This window comes from Equus quagga, chromosome 14 (genome assembly GCF_021613505.1).
Source record: "Equus quagga isolate Etosha38 chromosome 14, UCLA_HA_Equagga_1.0, whole genome shotgun sequence".
In the NCBI taxonomy this organism is placed as follows: Eukaryota; Metazoa; Chordata; class Mammalia; order Perissodactyla; family Equidae; genus Equus; species Equus quagga.
The window spans coordinates 429,677-446,501 of NC_060280.1; the positions used below are offsets into that span (position 1 = coordinate 429,677).

The 16,825-nt window shown below is 58.8% G+C and overlaps 1 protein-coding gene and 1 long non-coding RNA gene across 3 annotated transcripts in view; one reads left to right on the top strand and one right to left on the bottom strand.

Annotated features, from left to right (window-relative positions):
• Positions 1 to 2,425, bottom strand: part of LOC124251712 (uncharacterized) — a 46,706-nt gene extending 44,281 nt beyond the window's left edge. Inside the window, exon 1 of the long non-coding RNA XR_006891844.1 lies at positions 2,354 to 2,425. This is a non-coding gene — a long non-coding RNA (uncharacterized LOC124251712). The remainder of the gene's footprint in view (positions 1 to 2,353) is intronic.
• WT1 (WT1 transcription factor) overlaps positions 2,364 to 16,825 on the top strand; it is a 45,227-nt gene continuing 30,765 nt past the window's right edge. Inside the window, exons 1-4 of one of the 2 annotated variants that reach the window (XM_046684519.1) lie at positions 2,364 to 2,667; positions 2,774 to 3,461; positions 9,094 to 9,216; positions 9,630 to 9,732. In XM_046684519.1, the coding sequence (XP_046540475.1) occupies positions 3,023 to 3,461; positions 9,094 to 9,216; positions 9,630 to 9,732 (665 nt within the window). In that variant the 5' untranslated portion in view covers positions 2,364 to 2,667; positions 2,774 to 3,022. Of the gene's footprint in view, positions 2,668 to 2,773; positions 3,462 to 9,093; positions 9,217 to 9,629; positions 9,733 to 16,825 lie in introns of those variants that run through there. The other variant, XM_046684520.1, reaches the window with a different exon arrangement.

Consider the following 16,825-nt stretch of genomic DNA (forward strand, 5'->3'; position numbering starts at 1 on the left):
GAGGGCGCCGACCTGCGGGGGCGGGAGGAGGGTGCAGCCCGTGCCCAGCTCGGGCACCGAGGCCGGTTTGGCAGGGGTACCTGCCTGGGTCACCGAAGAGCGGGTTACTCGGGGAAGGAGAGGCGGGAGCGGGGGGGCCCTGCAACCGCAGGAGTCTGCGCCCCCCCCGCGCTGGCCCAGGTCCGCCTGGACCCCTGGCAAGGGATGGGTGGGCGTGAGGCCTCCGGCTGCGGCTGCGGGCGGCTCGGGGCGCCGCGTTCACTGCGCGGTCCGCCGGCGGCAGGGAGCTCCTCCCACCGCAGCGGAGTGACTGCGAGTCCGGGCGGGAGAGGGGGTGCCGGGGCCAAAACGAGGTCGCACCGCGGCTCTTCCCTTCCTCGAGTATTGTCAGGCAACACGTGGCGGAGGGGAGACGAGTCCTAAATTTGCTCGGCTCCCCTTCCCCTCACCCTACTCAGCCCCCCCCCCCCCCCCCCAACCCCCGGGCAAAAAGCAAAAATTCTTTTTAACGTAAAGACCGAGAGTTAGGCGCCTTTGCCCTACCTGGGATTCAAAAACACAAAAGCTCCCATTCAAGTCACCTCCTCCAAATACCAGCCCAAAATCTTGCCAAGGAGGATAAAAGAGAAACAATCTCCACCTTTCGTTTGGAAATAGAAGTCCCTGGCTTTTCATAAAGGGCGGTCCTTCCCGCGCGGGCTCTTGAGTGAGTCCTGGGTAAGAAAACGACTCCGAAGTAGAAGTAAAATCGGGGGCCGGACACGGGTCTGGGCGTTCCAGGGGCGACTCGGCCGGAGAAGCTGAGCCTCGCGGGGAGGTTCTCCGCCAAAAAGACCCACCGCGCACGCCCCCCGTGCAACCCTCGGGCGCGGGGGCTGGAGATGCGGCCTACGGGAGAGGACGGGCGCTGGCCTCTAAGGTCTTTTCGTTTCTAAAACAAAAATAAAAAGCTTCCGAGTGGAGACCAAGCAGAGTTAAGGCACCAAAGTAGCGCAGAGAGATGTCCACACCTGCGAAGGTAGCCTGGGGACACGCGGGGAGCACACGTTCCCGACCTTTGCCCTTACGGTCTCCCGTGCCTCCAGGACCCGTGCCGCCAGGAGTCCCGAGTGCGGGTCCCGAGCCTGCGCGCGCTTCGGGTCCGCGGCCGGAACCGACGGCTACTTCGTTTACTCCGTGCAAATTAAAACCAAAACGTCAGAAATGGAGAGTAAGTCAAGGCTTTCACGACGCGCGGTTCCTCTACAACTGCAACTGCCCTGATGCTGCTTCACGTGGGCTTGGCTGGGAGCCGGGGGCCCCTCCAGGGCCGCTTTGGTGAGACGCCCACGGCCACCGGCCGCTCCCCGCCCCGCGCTCCTGGCCGTCCCAGGCTGCGCCGTCGCCGCTGCCTCACGGCTCTCCCCGGGGCGTTTCCGCGCGCCCCTGAAACGCACTCCAATCCGGTTCTCGGCGTTTCTCCTTGCCTGGGGTCTCCTCCATAGATGCCGACTACTTTGGAAGAACCAAAAAACAAAACCAGACCTCAAACACCTGCTCTGGGGCGCGGGGCTCGCAGAGTGAGTAGGTGGAGGAGGAGTCGGCTTTGGTGATGCCAGGCGCCCGGAGCGCCCAAGGTGCGAACACTGCCTTGGACCGTGGGCCGCTGGAGGCTCTCCTCCTCGGTCAGCCTAACTGGCTCGGCCTCTTGAGCAGTCTGCATCCCGAGTGGGACTCCCGACCGCGGGCAGAGGCAGAGCTCGGCGGGAGCGGCTCCAAGAGCCGACGTCTCCCCGCGGGCTTCCTATTCAAACCCTCCCCACGTCCCACCCCCACAGTGGGCACCGGGTTCTCTGGCCGGGATGTGTGCAGGCGCTGAGCGTTCCCTAAGGGTTTAATGCCCTCCCAAACCAGCTGCTGTTTTCCCAGCTTCACCGCAGAAGGTCAGGTACTCACTAGAAGGGGCGATGGTGCCGCTGACATCGATTTTAGTACGGGGCCACCGCCCTCCTCTGGGCGCAGACCTACCAAGTGACCAACTACCAGACGGCCGAATGCGCCCTGGTTATCACAACTGAATGCAGCCACTCCAGGTGACCCACGATGGCCTGGAGTCTGACCTCCGGAACCCAAAAGGGGTCACCCCCTCCCCAGTGACCCCGGAATTATGGCTACCACTCCAGCCCGACAGACTCGCGGGCGCTGAACGAGGGAATCCGGGAAAGTTCGCTGCACTCGCCTCAAGATCCCGCCCTCGGCGGGCGACCCCCCGCCCCCCCCGCACCCGTCCCTCCCCCTGATCCGCCCTCTCAGATTGACAACCCCATCCCTGCCCCCATCACCCACGTTCGCGGAGGACACATTCACCGCTCACCTGGAGAGGCTCGCCAGTGCCTCGAGGCGCCCACACCCGCGAAGGCGAAGGGAAGGAGGAGGAGGGCTGTGGCCCACAGGCCAGCGGAGAGCGCGCGGCGGGTAGGAGAGGAGGGAGTCTGCGAGAGGAACGCTCCTTCAGGCCCGCCCCCCACGCCCGCTGCCAGGGCGCCCCCAAGGAACCGCGCGCGCCGCCTGGACCGGCCAGGGCTGTGGTGTGAATGGAGCAGACGAGGCTCCTGGCTCCTCCTCCTCCCCCGCCGCCAGCCCCTCTTATTTGAGCTTTGGGAAGCCGGGGGCAGCCCGGCAGCTGGGGTAAGGAGTTCAAGGCAGCGCCCACAACCGGGGGCTCTCCGCAACCCGAGCGCCTGCCGGCTCCCCCTTCCCGCCCTCCCTCCCACTCATTCTCCCACCCACCCAGAGCCGGGCCCGCCGCCTCCTCGCCGCGACCCTGGACTTCCTCCTGCTGCAGGAGCCGGCCTCCACGTGTGCCCCAGAGCCGGCGTCTCCGCACGCGCTCCGCTCGGCGCCTGGGTGCCCTCCGCAGTCCGAGCCGCCGGGGGTCCGGGGCCCGGGTGGGACCTGGGCCAAACTAGGCGCGGCCGAGCCGAGCGCCGAGTGCCTGCCGGGCCGGAGGAGCCGCGGGGCGGCCGGGGTCGGGCCGCAGCAGATGGGCTCCGACGTGCGGGACCTGAACGCGCTGCTGCCAGCTGTGCCCTCGCTGGGCGGCGGCGGCGGCTGCGCCCTGCCGGTGAGCGGCGCCGCGCAGTGGGCGCCGGTGCTGGACTTCGCGCCCCCCGGCGCCTCGGCCTACGGCTCGCTGGGCGGCCCCGCGCCGCCGCCCGCCCCGCCGCCGCCGCCGCCGCCGCCGCACTCCTTCATCAAGCAGGAGCCGAGCTGGGGCGGCGCGGAGCCGCACGAGGAGCAGTGTCTGAGCGCCTTCACCGTCCACTTCTCGGGCCAGTTCACCGGCACGGCCGGAGCCTGTCGCTACGGACCCTTCGGTCCTCCTCCGCCCAGCCAGGCGTCCTCCGGCCAGGCCAGGATGTTCCCCAACGCGCCCTACCTGCCCAGCTGCCTCGAGAGCCAGCCCGCTATTCGCAACCAGGGTAAGCAGGCCAGGGAGCGCCCCCTGCACACGGGGCGGTGGCGACCTGGCCGTGGCCGAGCGCGGGCCTTCCTCGCCCTACCCCTTCCCTGATCCCCGCTCCAGCCCGGGTGCCTCCCCGGACTGCGAGTGTAGCCGCTTCCGCTGGGGGCGAGGAGGCCCAGGAGAGGGAGCGCACGCCGGCCCGGGCTCCTGACATTCTCCGGAACCGGACTGTTCGTAGGAGCCGGGAGGCCCCCTGGGGCACCTCGGACCCGGGAGGCTCCTGGGAGTGGGCAGGGGGAACCGATGCAGTGTCTGACTCTGCCTCGGAAAGAGGTTTTGTCCCTCAGGGCACCACCAAAGTGTCACCAGGCATTGGACTTTTAAGACATTTAAATTTTGGATTCGGAGTGAGACCAGCGCAGGGTGAGCAGCGCATGCTGCCTCTGCCGCCAAAACGTCCAGGAGCCGCTCTCGTCCCTAATACGTAGTGGCACAAACTAGACGCGCAGTGAGTACCCCCGAGCTCAGAACGCGCAAAGGAGCGGGCCAGCCGTGGGTAGAGGCTTTCCTGGAACGCTGTCAGCGTACGGCTCCCGCGTCTTTGATATAGAGGCCGATCTCTCCTGGGTTCCAGCTCACGGGGCGGCCACGCGGGCTCCGGCGCTGGGAGGGAACCCGGTTTATGTGATTCCTAGTCTGCGGGCCGGGGCCCTACCGCAGGAAGTGGAATGAGCCCCGAGCGTGGCCTGCCTTCCAGCTTGCCTCGGGCGCCTGCTCCTCGTGGAACTTGGGGCTCAGCTGGTGAAAGGTTTTTGCAGGACGTGTGCGTGAGAGCAAGGACGGGCTTACTTGCCGTCTTCAGTCGTCCGTCGAGGGATCTGGCTGGTGGTTTTCCCATTCTGCGCTGGCGCCCGCACACCTCCCTCAGGGACCCGCGCGGGACCAGTCCTGCGGAGTCCTTGTAGTTGGGTTTATAAATTTGTTCTAATTGGACTCCACTGTTGAGAACCTAAACTACTTCGGGGTGACTCGATATTTTAGGAAATGCTTTACAAACGCAATGACGGATGCTTTTCCTGGAGGAAAAATTCGCGCGGGCCTAGGGACTGGGATGTTTCTCGAGCGTGAGAGATGGGAGGAGCAGAGCGTACCGTTTGCAGGACGTGCCGGGGTTCGGGAGGCGCGCGAAAAGGGCTCTCTTCTTCCCGCCGTCGCGCGCACCTGCTAAACGCGCATCTGCAGGCCGTCTCTACCGCAGCTCAGCCCGGAGCACCTGGCCCACTAGAAGCCCAGCGAAACCGCAGTCTCTCTCCTCACTGCGTCCGGGGAATCTGGGATCTGGTCCCGTAGAGGAACCTCAAGCTGACCCACGGGGTTCCTCCTCTCTAGGTCTTTTCTAAATGAAATTAATATTTCAGACTCAGGGGATATGGGAACAGCTCAAGTAGAACGCAGAAGCTTAGGTTGTCTGATGTGCCACCTTTAATTAGCAGGTTGGTGTTATATTTGGCAAATCTCCAGGTCTCAGTTTCCCCATCTGTGAGAGGAGAGCTGAGCTGGGCAACCTGGAGGTCAGTCCGGCCTGAAGTTCTAGGCCTCAGAAGCAGAAGCCAACTTTTCATGGCTTTGGGGTTTAAACAAAAGGCAGCAGCCCACCAAAACTTGACTGGGCCAGAAACGCAGGGCTGGGCGGCAGGTGTGTGAGGCGAGTGAGTCTCTGGGGACTGTGCTGTTTGGAGGAGCCTGAGAAGCGTTTGATCTAAGTCCCCAGGGTACAGAATACTCCTGGGTCATTATCATTTACTCCTGTCCTTCTCCGTTCCTTGGGATTTTTGGAACCTGGGCTCTGTTGCTTTGGGCCCCTGTGTCCAGCCTTTTACAGGGCTGGTCTGGTGCCTGGAACCCCATCAACCTAGCATGGGGGGGGAGGGCAAGACTATGGGCTTCTTAGCTGGTGGGCACTACATGTAAGGGGAAAATCAGAATTCCTCTCTAGCAGATAGAGTGGCTGCCAAAAAGACAAAGGGCTTGGGAGCCAGGGACCAGGACTTGCAGGTGAAGGAGTCCGCTCTCCCTACCCCGGGGAAAGCCTAGTGGAGAGCTGGCCCCAGACTCAGGCCACAGACTGTAGGCTGGTTCCTGTCTGTGGGCTCAGGTTTTCTCCTGCATTGAAGACATAAATGGGCCACCCTGACCTGGACCTTGGACCCATGAGGGAGCTGGGAGCTGGAGTGGGATGTCAGAAGCTGCTCTGGCCTCAAGATTCTGGGTTTATTCTCTTGATTCCTGGGTTCCTGTGTTCCCCCCCTCCTCGTGGGAGGCCTGGGCTGGGGGAAGCCGGGGCTTCGGCTCCTTCCCCAGAGTGTGGGAATGGCCATCAGCAGGGTGAGGCCACACTCAAGCAGAGAGGAGCCCAGACTCTGGATCCCTGTCTGCAGGCAGGGCAGCCATGCCACCGCCCACGGGAGAGGACAATTGCTGGCACCCACTCCTCCCCCCACCAGGCATCTTATCTCATTTACTTTCCCCCCTATTTTTTTTTTTAAAGATTTTATTATTTCCTTTTTCTCCCCAAGGCTCCCTGGTACATAGTTGTATATTCTTCGTTGTGGGTTCTTCTAGTTGTGGCATGTGGGATGCTGCCTCAGCGTGGTCTGATGAGCAGTGCCGTGTCCGCGCCCAGGATTCGAACCAACGAAACACTGGGCTGCCTGCAGTGCAGCGCGCGAACTTAACCACTCGGCCACGGGGCCAGCCCCCTTTCCCCCCTATTTTTTAAATGTTATAGCTGATGCCCTAACCTTACTTCTAAACATTAATTCAGCAAGGATTTATTGAGCATCTCCTCTGTGCCAGGCTGGGGGTTGAACATTGGTTAAGACCATTAATGTGCCTCAACCTTTGCAAGAAGCTCCCAGCCTGGAATTGGAGGAGTCCCTTATGTTTGGATGAGGAGGCCTGGCTCTAGGAGATGATGTGCAAGAGACCTCTCAGTTTGTGGCAGAGCTGGAACTCCAACTCAGACCATTCTAAGCTATTTCTACCTCCTTTTCCAGGGATCTTGGCCCCACTGTTGAGATGATTCCCTCTGCCGGGTTAGATGGGCAGTGAACCCCCTGCAGTCCAGGTGTGAGGGTTGGGGGGTTTGTCAGCGCAGAAGGGTGAGAACTTCAGTAACCCCAGAGTAAGGGAGGGATTTAAGGAGGGAAAGAAAAGATCGCTTGTCAGTCAGCCCGATTCGCCAGCCCCGCTGGCACAGGAGGAGGCCTCCGCATCGCCAGGCCATGCCAGGGCCACGTGGGGGACCAGCTCGGCCTAAGGCCCGGGGTGCCTCCTCCCGGTCGCACGGGAGAGGGTATCTCGTGGCGGGACAGATTCCCCGTGTGCTGCTGCAATGCGAAGTCATCATTTTCAGCCTCTCCCGCCTTCTCGCCTTCCCGCCTGGGCCTGCTGTCCGCTCCACCTCTCAGCTCCCCGGCCCAGGCCCATGCTTCCTAGCTTCCCCCCCCCCCCCCACCCCCGCGCGGCGGGGACGGGGCGCAGGGCACAGAGCGAGTCTCCCCTCCCCGCGCGTCAAGGTTGCGCTCCCTTCCCGGCCGGGACTAACCGTGGGAACGGCTAGAGCGCGTCCCTCTAAGGCCTGGACCAGGAGCCTTCGAACGCGCTGTCCTTTCCGCCCGCAGCGCCCCCGCCCCCGAGCCCCCCGCACCCCCTGCGCCCGGCCCAGCGCGAGGCCTCGACCAAGCGCCCTAATCAGCCCCGCGGTCAGATAAGCTTCTAACTAAAAGAGCCCTCCCTCCCTCGGCGCTTTCGCCGCTGCCCCTGGGAGGACCTGAGGGAGGGGTTGGAGGCAGCCCTGCCCCCCGGGGTCTGCGCGTCCTGTCTGGGAGGGGACGTGGGGGGCTCGCCGGCACGGGAGCTGCGGCCCGCACCCCGTGGCCCTCGCCGCACGGCGGCTGCGGAGCCCGCCTCCGAGGACAGCACGGTGCAGGCCCAGCAATGGAGCAGGGTTCGTCCGGAGACGATTTCTGTCGCTTCCTTTTCTCCTTTTCTTTACTTAAAAAATGTCCTTTCAGAATTCGGCCTTTCCTCTGCAAAATGGGGCACTGAGAGCCAAATTTCGTTTGTGTGCTGATTGGTAAGCCTCAAACGGGGCCTGACCTCCGCTCTCAAAAGGAAGCGCCTGGAAGCCCAGGCAAGCTCACCCGTCTGACACCTAACCGGTGGGTTATCTCTGCCCACCTAGCAGGCGAGAAACGAGGCCTCCGGGGTTACGTAAATTATAAAAGCCGGTGGCTTTTTGAGTTAACCTGTGGCGTCAATCGGTGGGTGAGACTTGGCCTGCCCTACACAAAACCCAGTGATTAAGAGACGCTCCCTCCCGCTCTGACACCACATCCCCCGGGGTGGACGGTAGAAGCTCGGATTTTGTTTCTGTTTTAGGGGTGTGTGTTTCCAAGACGTCGGAAACAGCCTCCTTTCTCTGTGCAACCTAAGTCGGCGCGGACACCTGCTCCAGAGCCCTTGTCATGGGAATGGGATTCGTGGGAGGCATCTGGCTCCCCAGAACTGAGCAGAGTTTGGAGACCCAGCGCAGTGGCTGGAGGTGGGGGGACTGGGACTGACCCGGTGGCTCTGCAGGGCCGACGTGAGCGTCTGGGCCAGCCTCATTTCCCATTAGGCCTGGGCCTCAGGCCAGAGACCCGAAGCCTGCCCGTAGGAGGGGACCCCACCTTTGGTCTCAGGGCCCCAGGACTGATCCTTATTTTAGCGGGAAGGTGTTTATTCCCCACAGGCAGCAGCAGTTTTCCAGAAGCTGATAGGGTCTATGTTTAAAGCAATTTAGTAACAATAATCCTAGGAGACTTGTTCATCAACGGAGACACCAGGACACGCACCGTATTGCCCTCGGTTTCTTCGCAGGGAAACTGAGGCAGAGGACGGTGCACTGCCATGGAGGGAAAGGGAGATGCAGCGTCAGGCACACACCGAAAGAAGCTGGCTTCTCGGCCTGGGCACGGGGAGGTGGCCCCCGCAGTAGTGGTTCGGACCACTGGGTGCACGGTGGGTCCAGAGCGGAGAAGGAGGCGCAGTGTCTAGGCCGGCGGACCCAACTGGAGAGGCCCCTTCTCTCCCTTCCCCCCAGCTTTCCGAGGGCCTGGGTGTCGGGGCGCACAGCCTCGGGCAGATTAGTCGGTAATTACTCTCCCCATTTGAAGTCCCTGCCGTTTAACTGGCTCGGAGTAATTAATGAAAGTGGGTGCGCGGGCCGCTGATTTACGGCTCCGAGTCAGCGCGGGGTCAGCCGAGCAGCTTCATTTCACTCGCCGGCGCTGCCGCTGCGCGAGAGCCCCGGGTTTTGGTTTTGGGGGAGAACAACTTTCTCCGCCCAGCGGTTTTCGTACCCAACTTGCTGGAGGTTCGGTGCAGAAGTGGCACACACCGTGGAAGGCAGGGCGGGGACCACGTACGGGGTCACACGTCGAGGCTGGGGCCTGGCTTCCCGCCCAAAGCCCGGGAGGCTGGCGGGGCGCACAGCCCTCCGCCGGCGTCCCAATGCGGGGCGGGGGCCCCTACGCCGGTTCTGGTTCAGACCCATCGGCCCCGTCTCCCCGCTGACGCTGTGCTTCTCTCCACCGCGCCCGCAGGATACAGCACGGTCACCTTCGATGGAACGCCCAGCTACGGCCACGCGCCCTCGCACCACGCGGCGCAGTTCCCCAACCACTCCTTCAAGCACGAGGACCCCATGGGCCAGCAGGGCTCCCTGGGTAAGCCCACGCGGGAAGGTCGGGGTCCACCCCCCCTTCCATGCTGCCCCTCCCCGGAGTTTCAAACCCATAGCAGATCCGGGAAAGGAGAGTACATCTAAAGAGGTTTTAGGAATACGTAGGTCTACCTCACTCGACTTAAGAAGTTGAGTTTCTCCACCCCAAATGCGCTGGGACCGCTCCACTCAGTCACACCTTCGAACGTCTTTTCGGGGTGCTGCTACGCAGTGGCGACTAAAGGAATGTAAAGTGTCCCGATCAGGTCGCCCTTTCTCCGCACCGCCCAGCGTCCAGGCCCCATCGCCCCCAGCTTGGCCTCGGAGGCCGGCTCCGCATGCTCTCCCTGCCCTGCCCGCGGCCTGGTGCCCCCGAGGCCTGGGGGCGCTCACTCGACTGTTCCCGGCTCTCTGCAGGCGAGCAGCAGTACTCCGTGCCACCCCCGGTCTATGGCTGCCACACCCCCACCGACAGCTGCACAGGCAGCCAGGCCCTGCTGCTGAGGACGCCCTACAGCAGGTAGGAAGGCAGTTGGCACCACCGTGAATGGGTCCCCGGGACACGGAGGGGGAGCGCGAGTGGCGGGCGCCGGCAGCCCGGACCGGGGGGCGCAGGGTCCTGGAGGCGAAGGACGCCTTAGCCCACTCGGTACTTAAAGCAAATTAAAGCAGATCTTCTGGCTCTGAGTTGAAAGAAGGGCGTTTGTTCATTTCTTGGGGTTCTTATTTTGCATATAAAAGAGGGCGATTACTGTTTGGAGCTGAAGAAGATCGGCGCTTTGGGAAGGTATTTTTTTAAGGGCTCTGCTGGGAGGACTTGAGCTTCCTCGGGACCCAAGAAAAGCACGGGGTCCACTCCCACTCGGCTCTTCTCGCTCCTCAAACCCCGCGCCACTGGCACAGGGGCCGAATTTCTTGGGGACTTGAATTATTCGAGGGCGCGCACAGCCCCCACCCCTGCCCCCGCCCTGCGGAGTCCCGGGAGCGGCGGCGCTCGGGGGCGTCGTGCTCCGCGGCTGCCACCGCTGGGCCGGACCGGGCCGTGCAGCCGAGGCGCTGCCTGCGGGGACTGCTCAGCCCGCGCCGGCCCCTCTTCCCGCTCCCGGAGGCGGAAGACCGGCTTCTTCCTGCGCCTCGTGCCTTCTCTCCCCAAATTTACTCTTCACCTTCGGGTGAACTTGGCTGGCGTCCGCGTCCGCGATAGGGTTGCCTGGTAACGCGCGGCGGAGGGAGGCGGCGCGCAGCGCCCGGATTGGGCGCGCATGACCTCATCGCCCCCCACCGACCCCGGGCTGTGGGGGTTTGATACCGCCTGCCCCCAGACTCACCTCCATCCTCCTCGGCTCGGGACGCGGGGCTGATGTCACGGAAGGAGGTAGTGAGGTCATGAAGGAAGGAAAAGGGCCTGCCCCCGGAGACTGGGTGGGGGCCGGCGCCCTGGGCCTCCTGTCCACAGCGGGAGGAGGGGACCGACTCTTCCTTCCGAGCCCACGGGCGCGTCCCACCACCCGGCGTGCTCCGGACGCTGAGCCTGCGGCTGGGCTGGTCTCCAGGTCGCCTCTCCTTCCGTGGAGGGACACGGTCGCGCACCCGAGCGCGCGAGTTTTGAGACCTTCCCTTTTGATGAGAAAATCCCATACATCGAATCGGGTCTTGGGTTCGAGATCACTCTCGCTCTCTTCCTTCCTTTCTTCTTTCTTTCTTTCTGAGAAAGAGAGGCAGAGAAACGCACGCGGTTGCACAGACGGAGCTGGAATGGTCATCCCTCCGCACCTCCTCTTCTCCCTCCTAGCTGGAACCCAGCTCTGTCTTTGGCACTGCAGGTTCTGCCCCAAGTCCGCCATCTTCGCTCCTCTCTCCGTGGGTCAGTCTCTGGAGTGGGTGTAGAGTGGCACCATTCTCTGTCGTGACCCCCGCCTCGCCCCAGAAAAACTTCGGCAGCTGTCATTGCCATCCTCCTGGAGGAGCTGCTCCTGCCCCTTGCGAAAGCGGGGTTGCTGTCCTTCCGGGAGTCACTGGGGCAGAGTTGGAAGGGTTCCCCATAGGGTGACCTTGGCCCACTCCTCCTTCCTTGGCTCCTGGCGCCTCACCCAGGGGGCGAGGAGGACCTGATGCCGGGAGTGGGTGCTGTTTAGATGAGCTGGGATACCCCCTTGGGGTTGGGGCCCAGGAGGCATTGGAGTCTGGTTGGGTGGTGACATGCAGCTACACACACTTTCCTTTCTCACAAGTGTAGACCCAGCTTTTGGGTCACTAGGAAGGGGCCCATCAGAGGGACTGAGCAGCCTAGAAGGAAAAGGAGTGAGGGCAGGGAGGGTACAGTGATGACACCACCTCATGGAGTCCCTGTGGTAGGTTTGACTCAGGGCTGAATTTGTGATTGCTGTGAAAGCAGGGGAAGTCACTGGATTGTGTTTTATACATACGTTTTTCACATTTCATGATACAGCTTCTCATTGGCCGTGGTGTAAAGCAGCTTTGTCAGGTTCATCTTTGGGAAATAATTCCTTATCCCTTTCTTCTTCGTACGTAATTGGAACTTTTTTGGTTCTTGTTTTTATGTGAATGTCATAAAAATACCATTTTCTCCTGTTACAGAAAATTTCCTAAGCAACAACTTCTCCTAAAAAAGAATTTGTGACCCTGATAGGAAGAGTTTGCTCTCTTAAGTTTGTACTGTCTGAGACTTTGATGCTCTGTCCACCCTGAATTCACAGCGTTTCCAGTCGCTTTTCTGAGATCAGGTCAGACTCTTCCCCTGAGGTAACATGAATGGACAGGTGAGGGGTGTTTTGCTATGGGGTCTGTGCATCAGCATGCCTAGAGTTATGTTGGTTCTTTCTTCCTTGCTCCTAAAAAGCTTTGAAAGGATGTTGAAATGCCTTTGTAAATGCAGTGTTTGAAAAGTCATAAGGAATAAGACTAAACTTCCATTGCTTAACGACTCAACGTTTAGTGGTGCTTCCACTGTCCCTGGCTCCATCCCTTTCCGTCCGACATTGGGACCTCCTGGAAAAGGCTGGCTTGCGTTCTGTGTGCCTGGTTGCATTTGACCCCCGGGCAGCCTGCTCCCTCGTCTTTGCTTTTCCCGATGCCCTCCCTCCCGAAGCTCTCTCTCTCCGACCTCAGAGCCCCTCCCTTCCCAGCGTGAAATTAAGGTGGCATTCCTGGGCCGACATTAAATAGGCACGCACAGCATGACTTTGCTTTGAGGAAGTTCTCAGAACTCGCTCCTCGTTGGGAGAGAGCCGCACAGCCATCCTCCCTCTCCCGAGGGCGGCAGGGCTGAGGAGGTGCATGTACCTGTGTGCAGACACAGGCGGTAGCCAATGGACGCTGCCCCCATGCAGCTTAAGGAAGTAACTGGAGATGGGTTCCCCTTTCCCCCTGCCCCCACGTATGAAAGAGGTTTGTCTGTCACCAAGGCTTCTGAAACCTGATGTCAGCCCTTAGGGAACCCAGTGACCACAGCAGGATAAAAGCATGAGACCCTGTAACATCCTAACTGGTATTTGTTGCATGCTGACCGTGTGCTGCTGGGCACTGTGCTGCGTGCTCCACTCAGGTCCCTCATTAATCCTTCTGACTACTCTGTGCAGTAGGTGCTCCCATCGCCACTTTCCTGAAGAAGAAATAGGCCTAGAGACTCAAAGTAACTTGTCCAAGGTCACACAGCGAGTGAGACTCAGGACCAAGGTTTGATTCTCAATCTCTCTGACGTCAAAGCCTGCCTGTGTTCTGAATCACTGAGGGATTCCAGGCCACTCTGCGTCCTGTGCCTGGAATATTCTCCTTAGACAGTCTGGGCTGGCGCTGTTGCTGACGAATAATAAGAGCAGATGCTTGTGTAGACCTACTGCGTCCAGGCACCGTTCTCAGCGCTTTACAGAGTGTTAAGTTGTTTAATCCGTGACTCTTTGGGGTAGGCAGTAGGTTATCACCTCCATCTCACACAGGAGAAAAGTAAGGCCCTGGGAGGTGAGTTAGCCCAGGGTGACTCGGGACTGGGCGGAGCTGGTGCTCAAATCCAGGAGGTATGGCTCCGAGCCCTCCTCCTACCAGCTCGCCGCTCCCCCTAAGGACACGTGTTTTCTTTCTAAAGGTGGCATCTGTCCTGGGTCTCACTAGAGGAAGGTGTTTATTCCTCACAGCTGTGAGAGAAACCCTGCTGTTTGTTAGCTTAACCACTTTTCAATAGAGAGCACTTAGTGGACAGGGGTGGTATTTTCCCTGGTGGACATTGTGGCGCCACCTGGAGCTCTCTCCCAAGGTCCTGAGGCACAGAGCAGCGTCTGTCTCAGACCCCTCCAGCTGCTGGGCGGGACACGCCGGGTGACGCTCAGTCCAGGCCCCCGAGGAAACCCAGCACAGAGACCTCTTCCCTGTGCTTCCAGACCCAGGGGCTTGCAACCACGCTGGTTTGTGCTGGCTCAGAGGCCAGGCCCAGGGAGGGCTGGACCCCGAGCTCTCTTGGGGGGTGGGAGTGGCGAAGGGCACCCTCGGAGACCTTGGTTTTCCCCTGATCTCTCCCCAGAACGGGAAGCTCGCAGGGCCTCCCCTGCTCTCTTTTCCTGAATTCTCCTCCCTCCACAGGCCCCTCTGCCTCCTCTGCTGCTGACCTCCTTGGAGCCCCCACTTTGAAAAGGAGTTCCGTGCACTGTTTGGAAAATATTCCCGTGCACGCTGTTCTTTTAGGCATTCTAGTGTTTTCTTTGTTTTCGCTCGTTTGTTAGGTTTGCAGATCCCCCTTGAGCAACTGTGCTACCGATTTAAATGAGGGTAACTCCTTCTGCCCCTCGGCAGGTAGAACTGCTCCACTGTGGGAAGCAGTAATTAGTCATTTGGATATTTTAAATTGAGTGTTGATGACTCACAGATGGTGAAGTTGACAGTGGAGCCTGTTACAGGAGATTGTGAGAGAAGCTCCTGAGCAGCCGTAGAGCTTCTGGGAATCTGGGTCAGTGGGAAGTCCTCAGTCCAACATTACAGCTGGACTTCTCCAGAGACAGCTTGTGCCCGGGGAAATACAGTCATAATTCGTAGTGCCTTTCTCGCTTGTGTGTCCATGTACACTTTACACTGCATAAGAGTGTCACTTAAGACGACACTGGTAGTTGTTTCCCGCGTCGTAGGCATGAAGACAAAAAGTCTGAAATGGTTTCCAGGGTGTGGGCACTGTTATCAAAGCCAACGGCCTGAATTGGACTTGTCTCCAGGGAAGGGGTAAAATCTGGTTTCAAATATTCCTGCAACTTTTTGCTGACCAAGTGTTTATTAATAGAAGTTGAATCCCCAGTGGGTTTTTCTTTGGTGAGCTTGAGAGAAATTACAATACCAAGAGATTGACTGTAAAATAATTATTCACCGTGGCCTGCTGGGCAGAGATTTCTCAACAGGCAGCCTCCTCGGCGCCTCAGAGGGAAGAAGGCAGGAAGAGGGCTGTGGAGTCTGGCTGCAGCCTCTGTGCAGGAGCCTCGGTTATCAGGTGGAGGTAAACCCACAGAGGCCTCCCTGTCGGTGTGGGCAGGGCTACTGCAGCAAAAGCTGGAAGCAGCTTGGGTTCTGATCGTGGATGCATTGTCTTGCCTTTTTCTTGTTTGGCTGTTTTTTTATCCCGTGGGGCAATTCTTTTCTTCCATCAAGATGCTCCTTTGCCGGCTGGCACCATCTGGCAGAGGGAACTCCAGGCTCGACCAGGTTTGAGGGTTCCATTCTGCTGGTGACATGAACTTCTCTACCTTGTTCTGCTGAATACAGTAAACGGACTTAAAGATGAAACGTACTTGAACTACAGATGCATTTGAGAGTGGAGGAGTTCTAGTCCAGATAATAGCCGAGGCTTTTTCTTCCTTTCTTTTTGTGTGGAGGTCGGGAACTCGGTAATACTGCAGTCCTGGCCAAAACAAACTCTATATGATCTACTACTGGTTTCCTTTAAAGTTCCCCTTTTTGCAAGGACTGACTTCCTTTTATTTTACTCCAACTTGCATTAATCCCGGTTAAAGAAGTTTCTTTCCTTTCTCCCTTGCCTCCACTTCAAACATTTCTTACATAGGAAACAAGTGACTTCTTTTTTAAAGATTTACTTAGAAAAATATAAAGGACACCATGAGTTTTGGAAAGTATTTTGACAGCCTGCGATTTCAGAGTTCACTTCCGAGCAGACAGAGTTAGATGGGAGCTGAACTGCCTACGTGACGGCTGTGGTCACTCTGAGCCAAGCCACCTGCTTATCTGATCTCCCCTGGGAATGAGGTGATCGACACCTACAGCGCTTGTTTGATAACTACATGCTTTGTTTGTCAGAGGCCGTATATCCTTTGACCAGTGCTGCCTCTTTCCGTGGGTTTCATGATGAGAGCTGAGTGTTGACCGATTGCCCAAAGAGATCAGATCCTGAGCATTCTGGGGCCCAGTATTTTTAGCTCATGCTCACATTTTGTCCCCTCCTCAGCAGGAGTTATCGTCATTGCTGTCATTGACTTCCAGTTGAATGGTTGTGCCAGCCAAGCCGACTCTCGGAGCCACCGAGGAGCTCCAGACAGCAGAAGGCAGGATGTGTTCAAAACTGTGCTCTGACCCTATCACTGGACTCAGGAAACCTGTTAGGAGCCTGGGGACTTTCTAAAAGTCCTTCTCCCTGGTGGCCCATCCCACCTTCTCTCCCTTTCTGAGGATTCTCAAGTTGAGCTACCAGGACACTAACATCAAGAAGTGGGGCTCCTTGGGGGTCTTAGTACCCCATTCTTAGTCAGCTGAAGAGGGTGTGTTGAGCGTCTCACATCTGGTAACTTTATGAAGACAGAGAGGTCACAGTGCTCCCTTGAGCGTGTTCTCTTTCACCCCAAGACTTGTCTGTACTGTTATTGTATTTATTATTATTATTATTTTTTCTTTTTGAGGAAGGTTAGCCCTGAGCTAACATCTGCTGCCAATCTTCCTCTTTTTGCTGAGAAAGACTAACATCTGTACCCATCTTCCTCTACTTTATATGTGGGACACCTGCCACAGCATGGCTTGACAGGCACTGTGTAGGTCTGCACCCGGGATCAGAACTGGTGAACCCTGGGCCACTGAAACCCTGGGCCACTGAAACGGAAGGTGTAAACTTAACTGCTGCACCACTGGGCTGGTCCCTTATTATATTATTATTACTGTCACATTTAGATAATGGCAGTGAGAGGATAAGGCTCAGAGGCCTAGTCAGCCAGGGTGTCCCTTAGGGTGGGGTGGGATAGGAGGGGGCATCAGACAAGCCAGCACCAGGCACCCCCCTGAGCCCCGTCTTCTCTGATGAGTGGGCATCATAATTACACCTGCCTCACCAGGTGTGAGTAGTGGGGATGTGTGAAAGTACTGTGCAAAATTTGATCGATTAGAAAAAGTTAAAATACAGGATGTGTGTAATCCTCAAAGAGCCTATATTAGAGCTTGACATCCCTGGAAAGCTAGACGACTGAGATTGATAGCTCCATCTGGCAGGTGAGGGAACCAAGGTGCAGAGACTGGCCCGATCTGCTCAGGTCTGAGGCTCACAGAGTGCTGTCCAGTGGACATGCAGCACATGCTGTATCTGTGGTTTGAAGTTCGCTAGTAGCCACATTAAAAAAAGA